The 14,502-nt window shown below is 35.8% G+C and overlaps 1 protein-coding gene across 1 annotated transcript in view; it reads left to right on the top strand.

The window, feature by feature from the left end:
• Positions 1-454: 454 nt before the first annotated feature.
• Positions 455-14,502, top strand: part of ASXL3 (ASXL transcriptional regulator 3) — a 131,733-nt gene continuing 117,685 nt past the window's right edge. The window contains 2 exon segments of the mRNA XM_090284994.1: positions 455-556; positions 1,770-1,852. Of these exon segments, the coding sequence (XP_090141120.1) occupies positions 455-556; positions 1,770-1,852 (185 nt within the window).

Below are 14,502 nucleotides of genomic sequence, written 5' to 3'. Positions count from 1 at the left end.
TGTCTGTTGACCTTCTGCCCATGTCTTTTATGACAGACCATTAGTGTCCCCAGCATCGCCTATCATTTGGGGTGATTCCCACCCCATATATAGTCCATGTGAACACAGCATCTCCTTTCAGTAATTCATAAGTATGCACTTCTCTACTTACAGTTCTTATTTTAAAAATTCTGTCCCCTTTTTTTATGTCTATTTCTTTCCCTCCCTTCATTGTGATCTAATCTTTCCTCCTTTCAGCTTTATTATGCCGTTTCCTTCTTGCCTTTTTTACCAATATTTTTGCGCATTAGTCCTCTTCCCTATGCAGTATGCCTGTGTTCCTTTCCCCCTTTCCCAGTTTTCAGTTCAGCTCTCCATGTCCTCCTTTGTGAGGACAGTTTTTCTTCTTCCCTAATGACATACCTTCTTTTTAGTGTAGATCATATTTCTATATTCTTTAAAGAACTTACCAACCATGACTAAGGGACTGATCCAGACTGGGAAAAATGGGGAAATTACCTGGGAAGTAGACAGGGAAGACCAGGGAAGTGGCCCTATTGGTGGGGTGGGGCTGCCTGTATGTAACTCATTGGAGGACCTGATGAACAGAACCTTTGCTAGTCACTTAATTGAAATTTGGCATCAATAGCAGGAGAGACCACAGAGCTATTATGAACAGATTTGGAAGCCTTTCCCGTTTATAATTTTTAGAGTGCCCCTGTTAATTCTCAATAATTATGATCCTTCTAGGAAATCATCACCAATTAGAACTCTAGAATTTTGAAGTTGCATGGGGCCATGACTTGTGCAGAAGCTTCTGTACAGGATCTTTAAGTAGGTGTTGTCTCCCCTTGGAGGAAGTCGTGGTGAAGACGTGTGCAGACTTGTTTCTTGTACCTAGCGGTGCCCTGGTATCCATGTTGGTGAGCAGCATAGTCACTGCTGTTTCCTGCTTTCAGTGCATGTAGTTAAGTCCCTGGCTAAATAGAAGAAGTTGATTTCCAGGGCAGATGGTCTAATGCCTGTGGAAATAAGTATGTCCCATGTATTCCCCACACTTTAAGGAAATCACTTCTACTCAAAAACAAGTAGGACAGAGAGGGAGAGAGAAAAATGGGATTTGGTTTATAAAACTGAGATGGGCCGAATGGGAAGAGGCAGGGGTTTACTTGAAATTAATTGGAAAAGGCAAAAGAAAGGAAACTGAGCTGAACTGGAAAACACACCATAATGAGTTACTTGGGTTTTTGTATGCTTCCTTCCATTTTGCTCATGAAGGACTATTTTTTTATGATTTTTTTTTTTAATATAAAAGAGGTTGATCAAAATGTGAATTCAGCAAGGTTATTTCTTACCAGAACTTTGTTCTCTGCTCTTGGTAGTATTCAGGCTCCATGTTTCCAAGGTCCTGGAAATTTAGGAGACATTTTAACAACCTGGAAGCATGTCTTTAACCATAAAATACTAGCAATTTTTAATAAAGGAAATGGTACACCTTTATTAACTTGTTTTTTTAAAACTTCACCTTTATTTTTGTTGTGTATGCCTTTGTGACTTTTTTTTTTTTTTTTTTTTAAGAATGGCCCCTATATGTTGCAGAAATTGCCATAAATGTCCAGAAAAAATTACATTCTTACTTTGGACTCTTGAGTTGTGTGATGGAACCTTATTTTGATACAGCAGCCCCTTTCCCTTTAAATTTTAAGTAAACACTGCATGATTCACACGTTTTCATTTTGTATGCTTCCATGCAATAATCTATGAATCTTATGTTTATTTTTATTTTTCAGGCACTAGAAAAATACCCCAACTCACCAATGACAGCAAAGCAGATATTGGAAGTCATTCAGAAAGAAGGGTTAAAAGAAACAAGGTCAGTATTTATATTTACAATGTTTCCCACCTTTATTGATTAATAATGGCCAAGCAATAGATGTATCTACATTTTCATATTATAGTTGATTGTGAATTAAGTAATTGCAAATTTTTTTTAATGCCTAATATTTGGATGGCCAGATATTTCCTTAGAACTTCTTGTTGGCTTAATAAATTCCATTGGATGGATTAATATTGAGCGTACTTTGTTAATAAAGCACAGCACTCTGTAAATTATCCATTTATTGGAATCACTTCTCCTTTTCTTCCTCTAAGAGGATACTGTGTTTTTGAAAGTGAATAGTGAGAGAAACACTTTTACATCCTAAATAGATAGGTCCCAGGATATAAAGATGAGCTCACTCTGATGAAATTCAAAGTACCAATGAACATGGTCGAAAATATAGTCCTCTTATATTTAGAACTCCAGTACTCAGACCATCATTAATTAGTTATTGATCATTTTTAAAATAGTATTGAGAGATGATTAATATAGCATAAAAGACACCATTTTAAATGTACAATTCAGTGGTTTTTAGTATATTCACAAATGTGTGCAATTATTACAACTTTCTAATTTTAGAACATATTCACCACCCTAAAATGAAACCCTGGTACCCATTAACAGCCATTCACCATTCCCTTCTCCTCCAACCCTTGGTAGCCACTAATCTACTTTTCATGTCTGTGGATTTGCCTATTCTGCACAGTTCATATATATGGAATAGTACAATATGTAGCCTTCTGTGATGGGTTTTTTTCACTTAGCAAAGTTTTTGCAAAATCCATCCATGTTGTGGCATGAATCAGTCTTCATTCTTTTTGTTGCCAAGTAATATTTCATTGTATGGATATACCATATTTTGTTTATCTATGATGATCCTTTATTTTTATTTATTCCTTAATTTTTCAGTGTTGGCTTTAGCCAGCAGGGTAGGGCCATGCAAATGATATTACTCAAGGAGAATAAAAGGTTTGTTAGAGGATAAAATAACCATAGAGTTGTCATATATGTGCATGTTACAATCTGTGTTATATTAAGAATGAATTTTTTTTGTTATGAAGTTTGTATACCTGCAAGCCACTGAGCATGCAGTGGTTGTAACTTGGTGAAAACTAAATGTGTTGAGCTACCTTTTGAATGTTTTAACTGATACTGATACAGAATGGCTGAGAGAAATGAATATCCTTCCAAGGCCCACCTTTTCTAAAAAATAAGTATCACCTACAATTCCTGTAACTGTAAAGTGTGGGTAATAGCAGCCTCTGACTGTTTAAGATACATCTGTTGGAAGTGCAATTGCGAACATCACAGTTTTGTGTGGAATAGTACACCTGAGCTCAAATCTCCATCTCTTTCTTAGAGGCTTTTCCTGCCTATTCTGAAGGAAGAGCCTGAGCTAATGTAACCACACTGCATTTGCAGTAATTGTTCTCCCACAAAGTGAAGGCGACAGCAGGGAGGGAAGTTGCGGACAGAGCCTTACAGCTGTGTTAGGGGAGACTCTGGTCTTCTAAGCCAGATGTCAGTGTGAGGAGTCCGAGAACAAAACAGGGACACGTGGAAATTAATTTTCTCGCTGCTGCCTGTCAAAAACCTTGAAGATATTTGTGCCACTTAGAAAGCACTGAAAATGTTTGTGCTATGTCCAAAAGTAAAGAGGGGTAAAAAAATCTAAGGATTTCAACTCATATTGAATGTGGGCTCGGTGCCAAGGAATCTGCCAACACAGACATAAAAAGCATATCCTATAAACGCACATTTGAAATTTGCTCATTAAATTATTCTTCTCCACAGGAGTGACTATGTTGTTATGTACCTTGAGATGTAAAATTCTTGTACCATGGCTCTGAACAGCATTTTAATTACATTTATTATTATAACAGCATTATTTCACATTTTCAAAATGCTTGTCTTTCCAGAATGGTATATTAAAGGGTTTTAAGCATATGTAGTTATAGTTAATTAAAACAAAAAAACAAAGCAGCTTCTTTAAAGAGTAAAGAACAATGAAATAGAAAACATCACCTCCCATTCCCTTAAATACAACCATACCTCCACCCCCCCCCAAAATGTGTTCTTTTGTAAAGAAAAAATATATTTGTTGTTATAAATACTAATAAACCAGTGCAGCAATATTGAAAGTACCTGCAAAGAATTTGCAAGTTGAGCAGTCAAAGAAAGAAACCATAGTTCTATTGAAGTTCTATTCTGTAAAATCAGTTTTATATTAAAGGGCCTCAGATTGTACATTTTTTCTTCTCATTTATTTCTAAATTTGTTTCAATCTCCTTCCTCCTGTCAAAGGGGACTTGTCACTTATGGCTGGTATATCAATGACCTCTCTTCCCTTGTTTTCTAGTTCTAGTTTGCCAATTAGAATCATCTCCAAAAAGAAAGTATCTATATCTTGAGTGAGTTTTCGGGCTTTCCTACATGGAATGTCTGTTTCAGGCAGCAGAGTCTAACATTTATTTTGCCTGCTTTATATACTGTTTTGCTGCCTTCCATGTTCTTAAGTGTTTTCCAAATATTTAAGGTAGCTGAGTAAATGAAGTGTAACTATCTATATTTCTTAGGCAGAGTTAAACATTTAGAAATCCCTCATCATAAGGTCAAACATAGCTGTGTAATTTCTAGGTATTTATTAATGATGTGTTTTTCAAGAAATACAGGGTTGTGATACGCCTCGTAAATGCAGGGGAGTGATTGTGAGTTACTAATGTGACCATAACCCTCACGTAGTCTCCTCTGTGGATGAGAGGTCATGTTAACAGTCTTCCCTCAATTACTCCATGACTGTGCCTAGCATTCTAGAAAAGAAGATACTGGGTTTGCAATTCATCATCTTTGCAAATCTGGCTTCAGAGTACAATGCCAGTTGTCTCAGGTACCTGGGGTGGGTGTGGGGGTGGTGTCTTTTATTCTGTATTCCAGGCAGAGCTCCTGTAGCATTTACCTCACTGTACTGTAATTTCGTCCTTGTGTGTCTTCCCACTGGTCTGTGAGCTCTTTAAGGGCGGGTATCTAACACTCCTGGTTCTCAAGAGATACTTAGTAATTATTTGTTGAGTAAATAATTTTCTTTCTCAAGATATTAATTTGCTGGTGCTTAGCAATGACTTTGGCTTGCATTTAGAGTGAGAAGCTTCTTGTAGTTTTCATCCTCTTCAGTAGTTTGTTTTAATCAAAAGGAATCTAATGGTTTTGTGGGACTCCCATTAAATATATGCATGCAGTTAGTTTCCAGCAGATCATCTATGAACAAGTAAGGTTATTATACTGTTGCTTGTTTTCAAACACTGTAAGTGCTGCTGATTTAAACTTGTAACATATAATAAAAAACACACCAATAATTTTGGCAAAGCTGATGTGAGTATTTGAATGTGTTCAGTATGTGTGATATGGTTAATTTATTTGTCTGAGATGAAATTCTTGACACCTTATGCTATCTTTTTCAAGTGACACTGTAAATTACATACTTTTCATGTAGATATGATAAAAAGAGGACATCTGTTCTATATCATGTTCTGTGTATCTTCATGTCTTGATGAAATGTGTAGTGTATGATTAAATTATATTTGGAAAAGCCAAACTGCAATAAGTACTTTCCATATGGTTTAAGAAGGTATGTGAATATAATAAATTGTCGGACAAATATTTTTATTGATAAAAATTAATAATACCATGGCCTGATCTCCTAGAATTGGTTTTTTGGTGAAAATATATTTCGGTAAGTTTTAATTTTCTTCTATATAATAATCTAGAAGATTTTACCAATATAGTGTTACTCTGGTCCATGTCTACACTTGCTCTTAGTGATTCTGAGTGTTAATTTTCAGGCTTCTGTTACTTTGTGCTTATGACTTGCCAACAATTGATAAAACAGAGCAGTATGAATGCGTTTCAGATGATCGGAATCTTATGATCAGTCAGATTACAATGTTGCTTGTATAGAGGGAATACTATGTCCTTATTGCAGTCTGATGCTTTTGCAGACTCCTGCCTAAACTTTCCACTTCCTCAGGAGTTAGCATGCTATTGCAGAATATGGTCTCATCTGCAATAATTAAAAGTATTTGTAGAAAAAAAGGAGTAACCAGTTATCGTGTTGGTTTGGTTACTGACTTTGGGAGTTGCCTTAATTCTGCTTTTCTGTTTTTGGTCTGTGTTTTCAAAAGTTATAATTCCTTTACGAAGAGGACTGAGGGATTTTTGATGCCTGAGAATATGTTTTTCTCTGCTTGTATAGTTCAAGTGATGCTTCCAAAGAAGCGTGAGCTCGGTTATGGTGACACATCTGGGTTGGAAGGTCGAGAAGTGAGACTTGTAACACTCACTAGCAAGAGCAGAACAGCTGTTCATCAGTGAGGCATACTTTATGTATTGGGCATTATCATTACAAGATACCTATCATTAATGCAGCATGAACTGTGATATGGTTTTCATGTTATTTGATAATTAAATAGTTTTTTAATGGAGGTGAGGCAGTCATTAAATAAAGGCAAAAGAAAAAGCTCACACAAAGCAATAGAAAAACACTTGAATTGGGGCAGGGCAATATCTATGAGGTGCAATTTTACATTATGGTTGCCTTGCTTAAAAAAAAAAATCTATGTTAGATTTTATCAGCCATTTACAGATCAGCAGTCTATAATTACCTGTCACAGTAGGGACATTTGAAAAGGTTTATAAACAATCTTTGTTGTGTTTAGTGTTACTCAGAATATGGAGATATTTTTTGATTTTGCTATGTGGAACATGCAGTTGACAATCTAAGATTTTTTAATTATCCTGTTATCAATGAAACTTTTTATTCCCATTGATAATTCTGAGAATAAATTTGTTTTTAGCTACTTGTCTTGAGGCTTTGCATGTTTTCTGTTTTATAATCTCTGTTATGATACACTGAAATTAGGATCTCCACTGGGCAGTGGTTTATTAAAGATGTTGCATTTTTCTAGGGGAATAAAATGTCAGAAAATTCTATTACCATGTATAGTGACAAACAATAAAATGTCTTGGCATTTTTCTCAGCGAGATTTATGTTTCTAATTAGTGCTATAGGAGAGATGATTCTTTCTCGCTGCTGAAATGTTTTGTCTAGAGATAAAGAAGAAACACAAATAATTTCTACTGCAAAATCAATTCTTATCTCCAGACTCCATGTTGGCATCCATCCTTTTGAACTGAAAGAGTGGTTGAGTTTGCTTGTGTTGGGCATTTTAGAATTACAGTGTTAACTCACAGTGTCATCCCTGCCATTTGCTAACATTTAATCCTCTCTTTGTGTAAGTGGTGTGCACTGTCAGCAACTTATCGAGGGATGAATGAGACAGTGGTGTTATTAAACAGAAACAGAGGGCGATTTGCATATATTTATGTATGTATATGGGTGTGTACATGAGTGTGTATAAACAAACCTTTGAAATATATAATCTATCTCTTGGTTGACATGAATTTTTCTTGTTGTCACCACTCAGATTAGAAATCTAAATCAGAGTCATTCCTAACTTTCTTCCCCCCCACTCCCATGCCCATGTGGTTCTTGACCAGTGTTAGTCTTAGTTCCTAAGTACATCTTTCTTTCTTTGTATCCCCACTCTTTGCCATTCATTCTTCCCACTTGTAATTTCTTTTTTTTAAATTAAATCTGTTGGGGTGATATAGGTTAATAAGATTATATAGGTTTCAAGTGTACAATTCTATAACACATCGTCTGTATATTGCATTGCGTGTTCACAATCCAAAGTCAAGTCACCTTCCATCACCCTATACTTAGCCCTCTTTACCCTTTCCTACCTCCCTCCACTCCCCTTCCCTCTGGTAACCACCATACTATTGCCCGTGTCTATGAGTTTTCGTTCGTTTGTTTTTGGTTTTATATCCCACATATGAGTAAAATTATATGGTTCTTGGTTTCTTCCACATGTTTTATTTTGCTTAGCATACTGTTTTCAAGAACTATCCATGTTGTTAGAAATGGCAACATTTCATCTTTTCTTATGGCTGAGTAACATTCCATTGTATATATATGTACCACATCTTCTTTATCTAATTGTATATTGAAGGATACTTTGGTTGTTTCCATGTCTTAGGCACCATAAATAACGCTGCAGTAAACATAGAGTTACATGTATCTTTACAAATAGATGTTTTCAAATTTTGGGAGTAGATACTAGATTGCTGTTTGTCACCATACACAAAATTAGTCAAACACTTACAATTTTTAAACTAGATTAACACACTATCTTCTTATCTGATCTCTTTAAACATGATCTTCCTCTTCTTAAATGCATTTTTTCCTTAAAAAGCTACAGTAGCATTTAACTGATAACCCACAATATTCCAGAGAATATATTGCAACTAATATATTATGCATCAAAAAATATTGTCAGTATTTGGTGATGATTAGATAAAAACAGTATGATGCTTTTTTTCTAGTCAGATGTTATCTGAATGAATGTGTGTATTAAGATAGCTCAGGATACAATTAGATGAGATTTTTGAATTTCTAATCTGGTATTTTTATACACATTTGATTTCTTCCAAAATATGTCACTTAATATGTTGTTGGTCGGCATTATATGCTCTTTTGTACATAATTAGTTTAAAATTAACTAGTATGGAACATGTAAAATTCATAATTTATACATGGATATCATTACTTGTTCAAAAGTAATTATGTAATTTGTCATCAATGAAACCATTTTTACTTAAAATTACTTTTTTTATATTGACAAGGTCGATAAAGTAATTCTTCAAGGGTATGATAAGATTATATATTACTGTGGAAGCATTTCCTGAATTAAAAAGTAATTATGTGAGACATTACCCTATGAGGTCAGTTTTGAACTCCTCAGCACACCCCTAATCAGTCTGGACGTGGGCCACCCAAAAGCCTGTATGTTCAAGCATCTGGTGTTGCAGCCACAGTTGACTATTTGCTGTCACAGTGAAATTTCCCCCTTTATCTTTTCATGATGTGGAATGTAGAAGTAGAGCCCCACAAGGCATTCATGAACTGTGTTGTGTGTGTGTGTGTGTGTGGTCGGGTGGTGTCTATTTCTGGTGGCTATCACATTGGTCTGTAAGAGGCAATAAGATTAGGTTGCTGAATGGGGAGGAAGCACTTTTTAGATAGAATGCTTCACACTACTGTAACAAATTTGGAACAGGACTTTTCCTGGTTACCAGATTGAAGTCATATGTGATTGGCTTAGTCTGCTTAGGCTGCCATAACAAAACACCATAGATGGGATAGCTTAAGCAATAGAAATTTATTTTCTCACAGTTTTGGAGGTTAGAAGTCCCATATCAAGGTCCATCAGGGCAGGTTTCTGATGACACCTCTCTTCCTGGCTTGCAGATGGCCACCTTCTTGATATGTGCTCATGTGGCTTCACATGGCCTTTCTTGGGTGTGTGCGTGCAGAGAGAGTAAACTCTTTGAGGTCTCTGCTTATAAACAGGCTACTCCTATGAGATAAAGGCCCCATCCTTATGACCTCATACAACCTTCATCACTTCCTTAGAAGCCCCATCTCCAAATACAGCCACACTAGGGGCTAGGCCTTCAGTATATGAAAATTCAGTTTGTAACAGTGATTCAGAATTTGGAACTTTACATTTCCAGAACTCATGGCACACCATAGAATATTCCTAGAATTCTGAGTATCTGATTCATCTTGGAAGGTATTCTCATAGCAACATGCTTATTGCTGTACTGTGCTTCCACTTTTTCATACTCCTAGCATGTGTTTTCATATGTTATTCCTAACACAAACCAATAGAATGCTTGGGTTGTTTTGTGTTCAAATGTGTAAATTCACATACCATAAATTGATTTGGATTTTATTTGAAGCCTTTGGTAAAAATAGCTGTGGTGATTGCACATAAACCTCAAGGCATCAATATTCACCAAGGTCTGCAATTATAGCTGTGAAATGGCCATTTCTTAATATGCCTTTTTATTTTGTCAAGCTTTCTTTTTCCATTCTTCCAAATAATTGAACAAAAAGGTACTTTAGGTGATTTCAGCTTTATCAAGATCTGAGTATAATTTACTCCAGAAATACTGAGCACTCTATAAATATTTCAGTGCAGAAATAGAAGCAGAAATGGATATCAAATTGCATGGTATGTAAGCCTTTCTGAGGGTCTATGCAGGTAACACTCTTTGGGGAGGAACAGCCATTTAACTAGTGATTTCATTTAATTTTGGTGTTTTTTTCTTTGTCTCTTCATTTCATTGTTTGCACTCTTAATTGCCACATGCCTAAGTGATTTTAGTTTTGCTTCCTTGTTTTGAACTTGACAACATAATTCAAATGCAAAACAGTTGATAGGCTGACATGGGGACTTCTTTTTATAGTTGATTTGTTTTTAGACGAATGAAGATTATGGCAATTTGTTAAGTCAGGTTTTCTAAAAGCTACAGTGCGTAATCCCTAAGAATAAGTTTTAGTTCTTTCAGGACAATTAAGGACTATTTACCCTACCCCCCTGAGATGCCTATACAAAATTGGTAATTGTTGACTGGGAGTCTGTCTGAAATTTATAGACTCACAAATAAGAGAGCAGGCTGACAGCTTTTGGGAGGTGGGGACGGAATGAAGGAATAAGCAAAAAAGAAAAAACTCACAGCCACAGACAACAGTGTGGAGATTGCCGCAGAGCGGGAGGGTGAGTGAAGGGGGGATAAGTGGTAATGGACAGATATTTGACTTGGGGTGGTGAACACAATATAGTGTACAGATGATGTGTTGTAGAAATCATGCACCTGAAACCTGTATAATTTTTTAAACCAGTGTTACCCCAATAAATGCAGTAAAAAGGACAAAAAAGGTGATTTCTATTAACATTTCTTTTAAAGTGAAGTCCTGTTCTGGGTGCTCTGCAGGGCTTCTATTCTGGCTCTGCTTTCTCTTCAGTTGGTAATCATCTTCTGGCCAGGTTCACAGTACTCCGGTGTGTAGGTACAGAGCTTTGCCAGGTGCTTAGTAGTCAAATTAAAGAACATCAGAGAAATGAAAATGAAGTCGTAGAGGTACAGATATTATACATGAAGTTAATCAGTTACATATTGTATCTGCTGTGCTCACTGTGTAAGATCCTGGGGGTTTTGTGGAAGCTTTAAGGCATCTATTCATTCCATTCTCACTTATTAAGCAGATGCTTTATTTTTAAGACTGTAAAAGTTGCTGGATTAATAAAATGTAGTCCCTGCTGTTGATGATTTAACAGCATGGTTGCAGACCATTCTTTGTGTCATTTCATTAGGACTTTTTACTGTTCTCTGGGAATGTTTTTAGCCTAGTGAATAATGGTTTTTTATTTTAATTTTTTAAATTTAGAAATTTCTAAGTTTTCTCTTGAATTCTTATTAAAATATATCATTCTCCATCATGCCAAGAAGTGATGCATTTCCATCACAAATATAAGCTTATTAAGGTACGGTAAGGAATACACGTCTCTGTCTCCATTCACCTGTCTGCATAATGCTGAGCTGGCATATTTTATGCAGCTTGTCAAGCAGATTGATGACTGCAGGCTGAGGATTAAAGGAATGCTGAACTTTTTGATCATTAACTTCTATCTGGCCCAATGTTAAGGACTGTACAAGAATTATCTTTTAAGAATCTTTGAAATGGGTTGATACCCTATTTCCCATATTGTAACCAGGGAGACTGAGGCAGTTTATATAGATAGCACGTGACAAGTCTAGGATTTGATGTCTGATAAAGAACCAGTTGTTCTTGCCCTTTTAAAATACTTATCGCATGAGCCTAATAACTTTTGACTAAGAAATGTATTGGTTATGTAATTTTATTGAATAAATCCCATCCCCCTCAGCAGTTTTTCTGGCTGATTGTTGAGTGTACTATATATTACTGATATTCAAGACTAGTCGATAGATATAGGTGTATTGATACTCTTTCAGTTTATAGCCTAATTGTAAATCGGGTTGAATAGTGGAAAAAAAATGTTTCATAACCCATTTAGCTTTGGAGGACAGAAAGACTCAGATGAATTTTGTTAGGTCTGTCCAACATGAGGAGTAGGACTATGACTGAAGGTCTGGGCTTATGGATAGCAGCTAGACATATTTGAAATGTAACCTCTCACTGTTTATTTTAGAAGGTAAAGTTGGGAGCGTGGGAAACATACCTTGGGGAATGGAAGAAACAAGGACTTCATAGGACTCTTACCATTTTGTTCTTGATATTGAACTTAGAAATTGGAACTTGTTTCCAGGGAACTTGCTTAGTGTGACCAGTTGAAGCAGAGCTGCTAACAAAATGTAATTAGTCCAACAGGCAATATTAGAGGGTGGCAGTTAACTACTCTTGTGAATCAACTAAATGAAAATAGATGGGAAGGACTAAATCATGCTGAGGTTGGGGTAGGGGAGGCTAAGTTAGTAACATTGTTCTCCTTTTAAGACATGCATCTAGGGAAAGGGAAGGAGGCCCAAATGAGTAAGGGAGTGCAAGTTCAGAAGCATCATTACTGCATTTTAAAGGACATTTTCTTAAGCAGAAAACAATCATGTATACTGTTCTTGGTAACCTGTATCATAACCACTTACCCATCCTTCCTCATCTCATCCCTTCATTGTATTTCCACTGCGAGGTATAAAAACACCACTCTTTCTTTTTTATCTTTTACAGAAGACAGGTGTAAAGTTTCCAGGCAGAGCACATTCTCCTTTAGGCCATGCAGCTAGCCTGAATTCATCACTTAGTTCTTCTGTAGCATGTCTGCATGAGATACAGCAATTGGCACAATAATTATCGTTCGCTTTGTTGCTTAATTTGTGTTTATTAAAGGTGACCTGCTGGTTGTTATACACACACACATACACGTGCACACACACATATGACATTCATGAAGATTTATTGGAACAAGTTGTTGCTAGTGGGATAGTTTCAAGAATGGCTCAAATTTTACATTATTAAGCGTTCAGATTAGCAAAGATCACTTGGAAATTCCCCCATACTTTCAACTCAACAAAGAGAGTGCTTAATCAGGAACACAGAAAGTACTATTTGTAATTACTAAGAATAGATTTTACAACTCACTTCTTTTGTCCATCCTTAATATCGGAAATGTTAACTTGATTTTTCAATTTTAGAATTTTCTTTATTTGCTTTTTTAGATGCCACTCTTTTGAGTCAGCCAGTTATAACTTTTAATTTTCAAAGTTTTCTAAGTTAGTATGTATATTAGACATAGTGATACATTCTTTTCTCATAAGAGAGTGATAAGGAATTATGAAATAGTGTCTGCAGAATTTTGAGTACAAAAAGATCATTATCTAAATTTTAAATCCAGTCTTTTCCTTATACAGTTTTCAACCACCTGGTCACTGAAGCAATTCTCAGCCTTCATTAGAAGTGTTTCTTGTGATAAGAGAGTAGTGGGCTGAATAATTCCTTATACCTGAGGAATTACCCGTTGGTAAAGTCAAGAATAGTTTATACAAGGGGCCATTTGCTGGTGTCATTGCTATCTCAGTTTTAAGCTATGCTTTGATAACTTACTTGAAATCAGACTTCTTTAAAACCAGAAGATGTTCAGAGTACCCTCTACTACAATAGGGTGCAATCTAAGATGCCAGAACTTAACATTTTGTTTCTGGTAAGAACTTTACATGTTGTATAGTCTTAAACTTTTATTTTACATATCAATAAATTAAGGCTTAGAGAAGATGAGTTGTCCACCATAATAGAACTAGTAAATATTTGACTTGTCTTTAAACTTAGAAGAGAAATTATTTAAGAATTGGAGAAGTATGTGCAAAAGGCCAGTAGTAAAACCAGACCATGCAAAGAAAAGTTAAATCTTCTATGCTAAAGTACTATTATTATAAGGGACATGTCTTTCAATTGATTTTCCTGAAGAGGTGGGTTTTCATTGATTTAGTCACCCTCTATTGCCTGATTTTATTTGCCTTCAGTAGTACATACTTGTAACACTCTTGGCAGGAGTTAGGGGTACAAGAGGGATTGATTGTACTGCAATGTATACTTCAAGTGGTGATCTAATATTCTTGATTCTGACCTCATTGACTTCATGTCACCATCAAGACCTTCATTGCCCAAAGGAGGACAATGAGAACAGGAAAGGCATCACGTTTCTGCCTCTGTGGGCTGATGTAGGGAGCCAGTGAGCTCAGTAAGGCAAAATGCCTTAGACCATTTTATTAAATATACTCATTCCATTTATTTTTAGTAATGCATGTAATGTGAGGTAATATGTGAAACAAGGGCAAATAGGTTTGCCTGCAGACAATTTGATGCAAACAAGTCACCCCGTACCTGTTGTTCTCTTTTCAGAATTTTCCCTTTGGACTCTTGCAGCCCATTCAGTTTCTTCACTCACACTGTTGTAATATAGTTATTAAATTTTCCTCTGTTCTCTATAAAATATAAAGTGGATAACAATCAAATGTTTCAATGTAATCACAATAAAATTGACCAGTTTGATATGTCCAATGGGTAAAGGAAAACGTTATCAACTGATATGAACTTATAGCAGAAATCTAGTTTTCATTTATCGATTCTCTTTTCTGGCATTAATAACTCATTTAGCTTTTCTTTATAAATGGATCTTTAACGTATCAATGCATATGGAACATATGTA

The sequence above is a fragment of the Furipterus horrens genome, unplaced genomic scaffold (genome assembly GCF_987537825.1).
Source record: "Furipterus horrens unplaced genomic scaffold, mFurHor1.1.pri manual_scaffold_8, whole genome shotgun sequence".
Taxonomy (NCBI): Eukaryota; Metazoa; Chordata; class Mammalia; order Chiroptera; family Furipteridae; genus Furipterus; species Furipterus horrens.
This window is presented reverse-complemented; position numbering and strand designations above follow the sequence as displayed.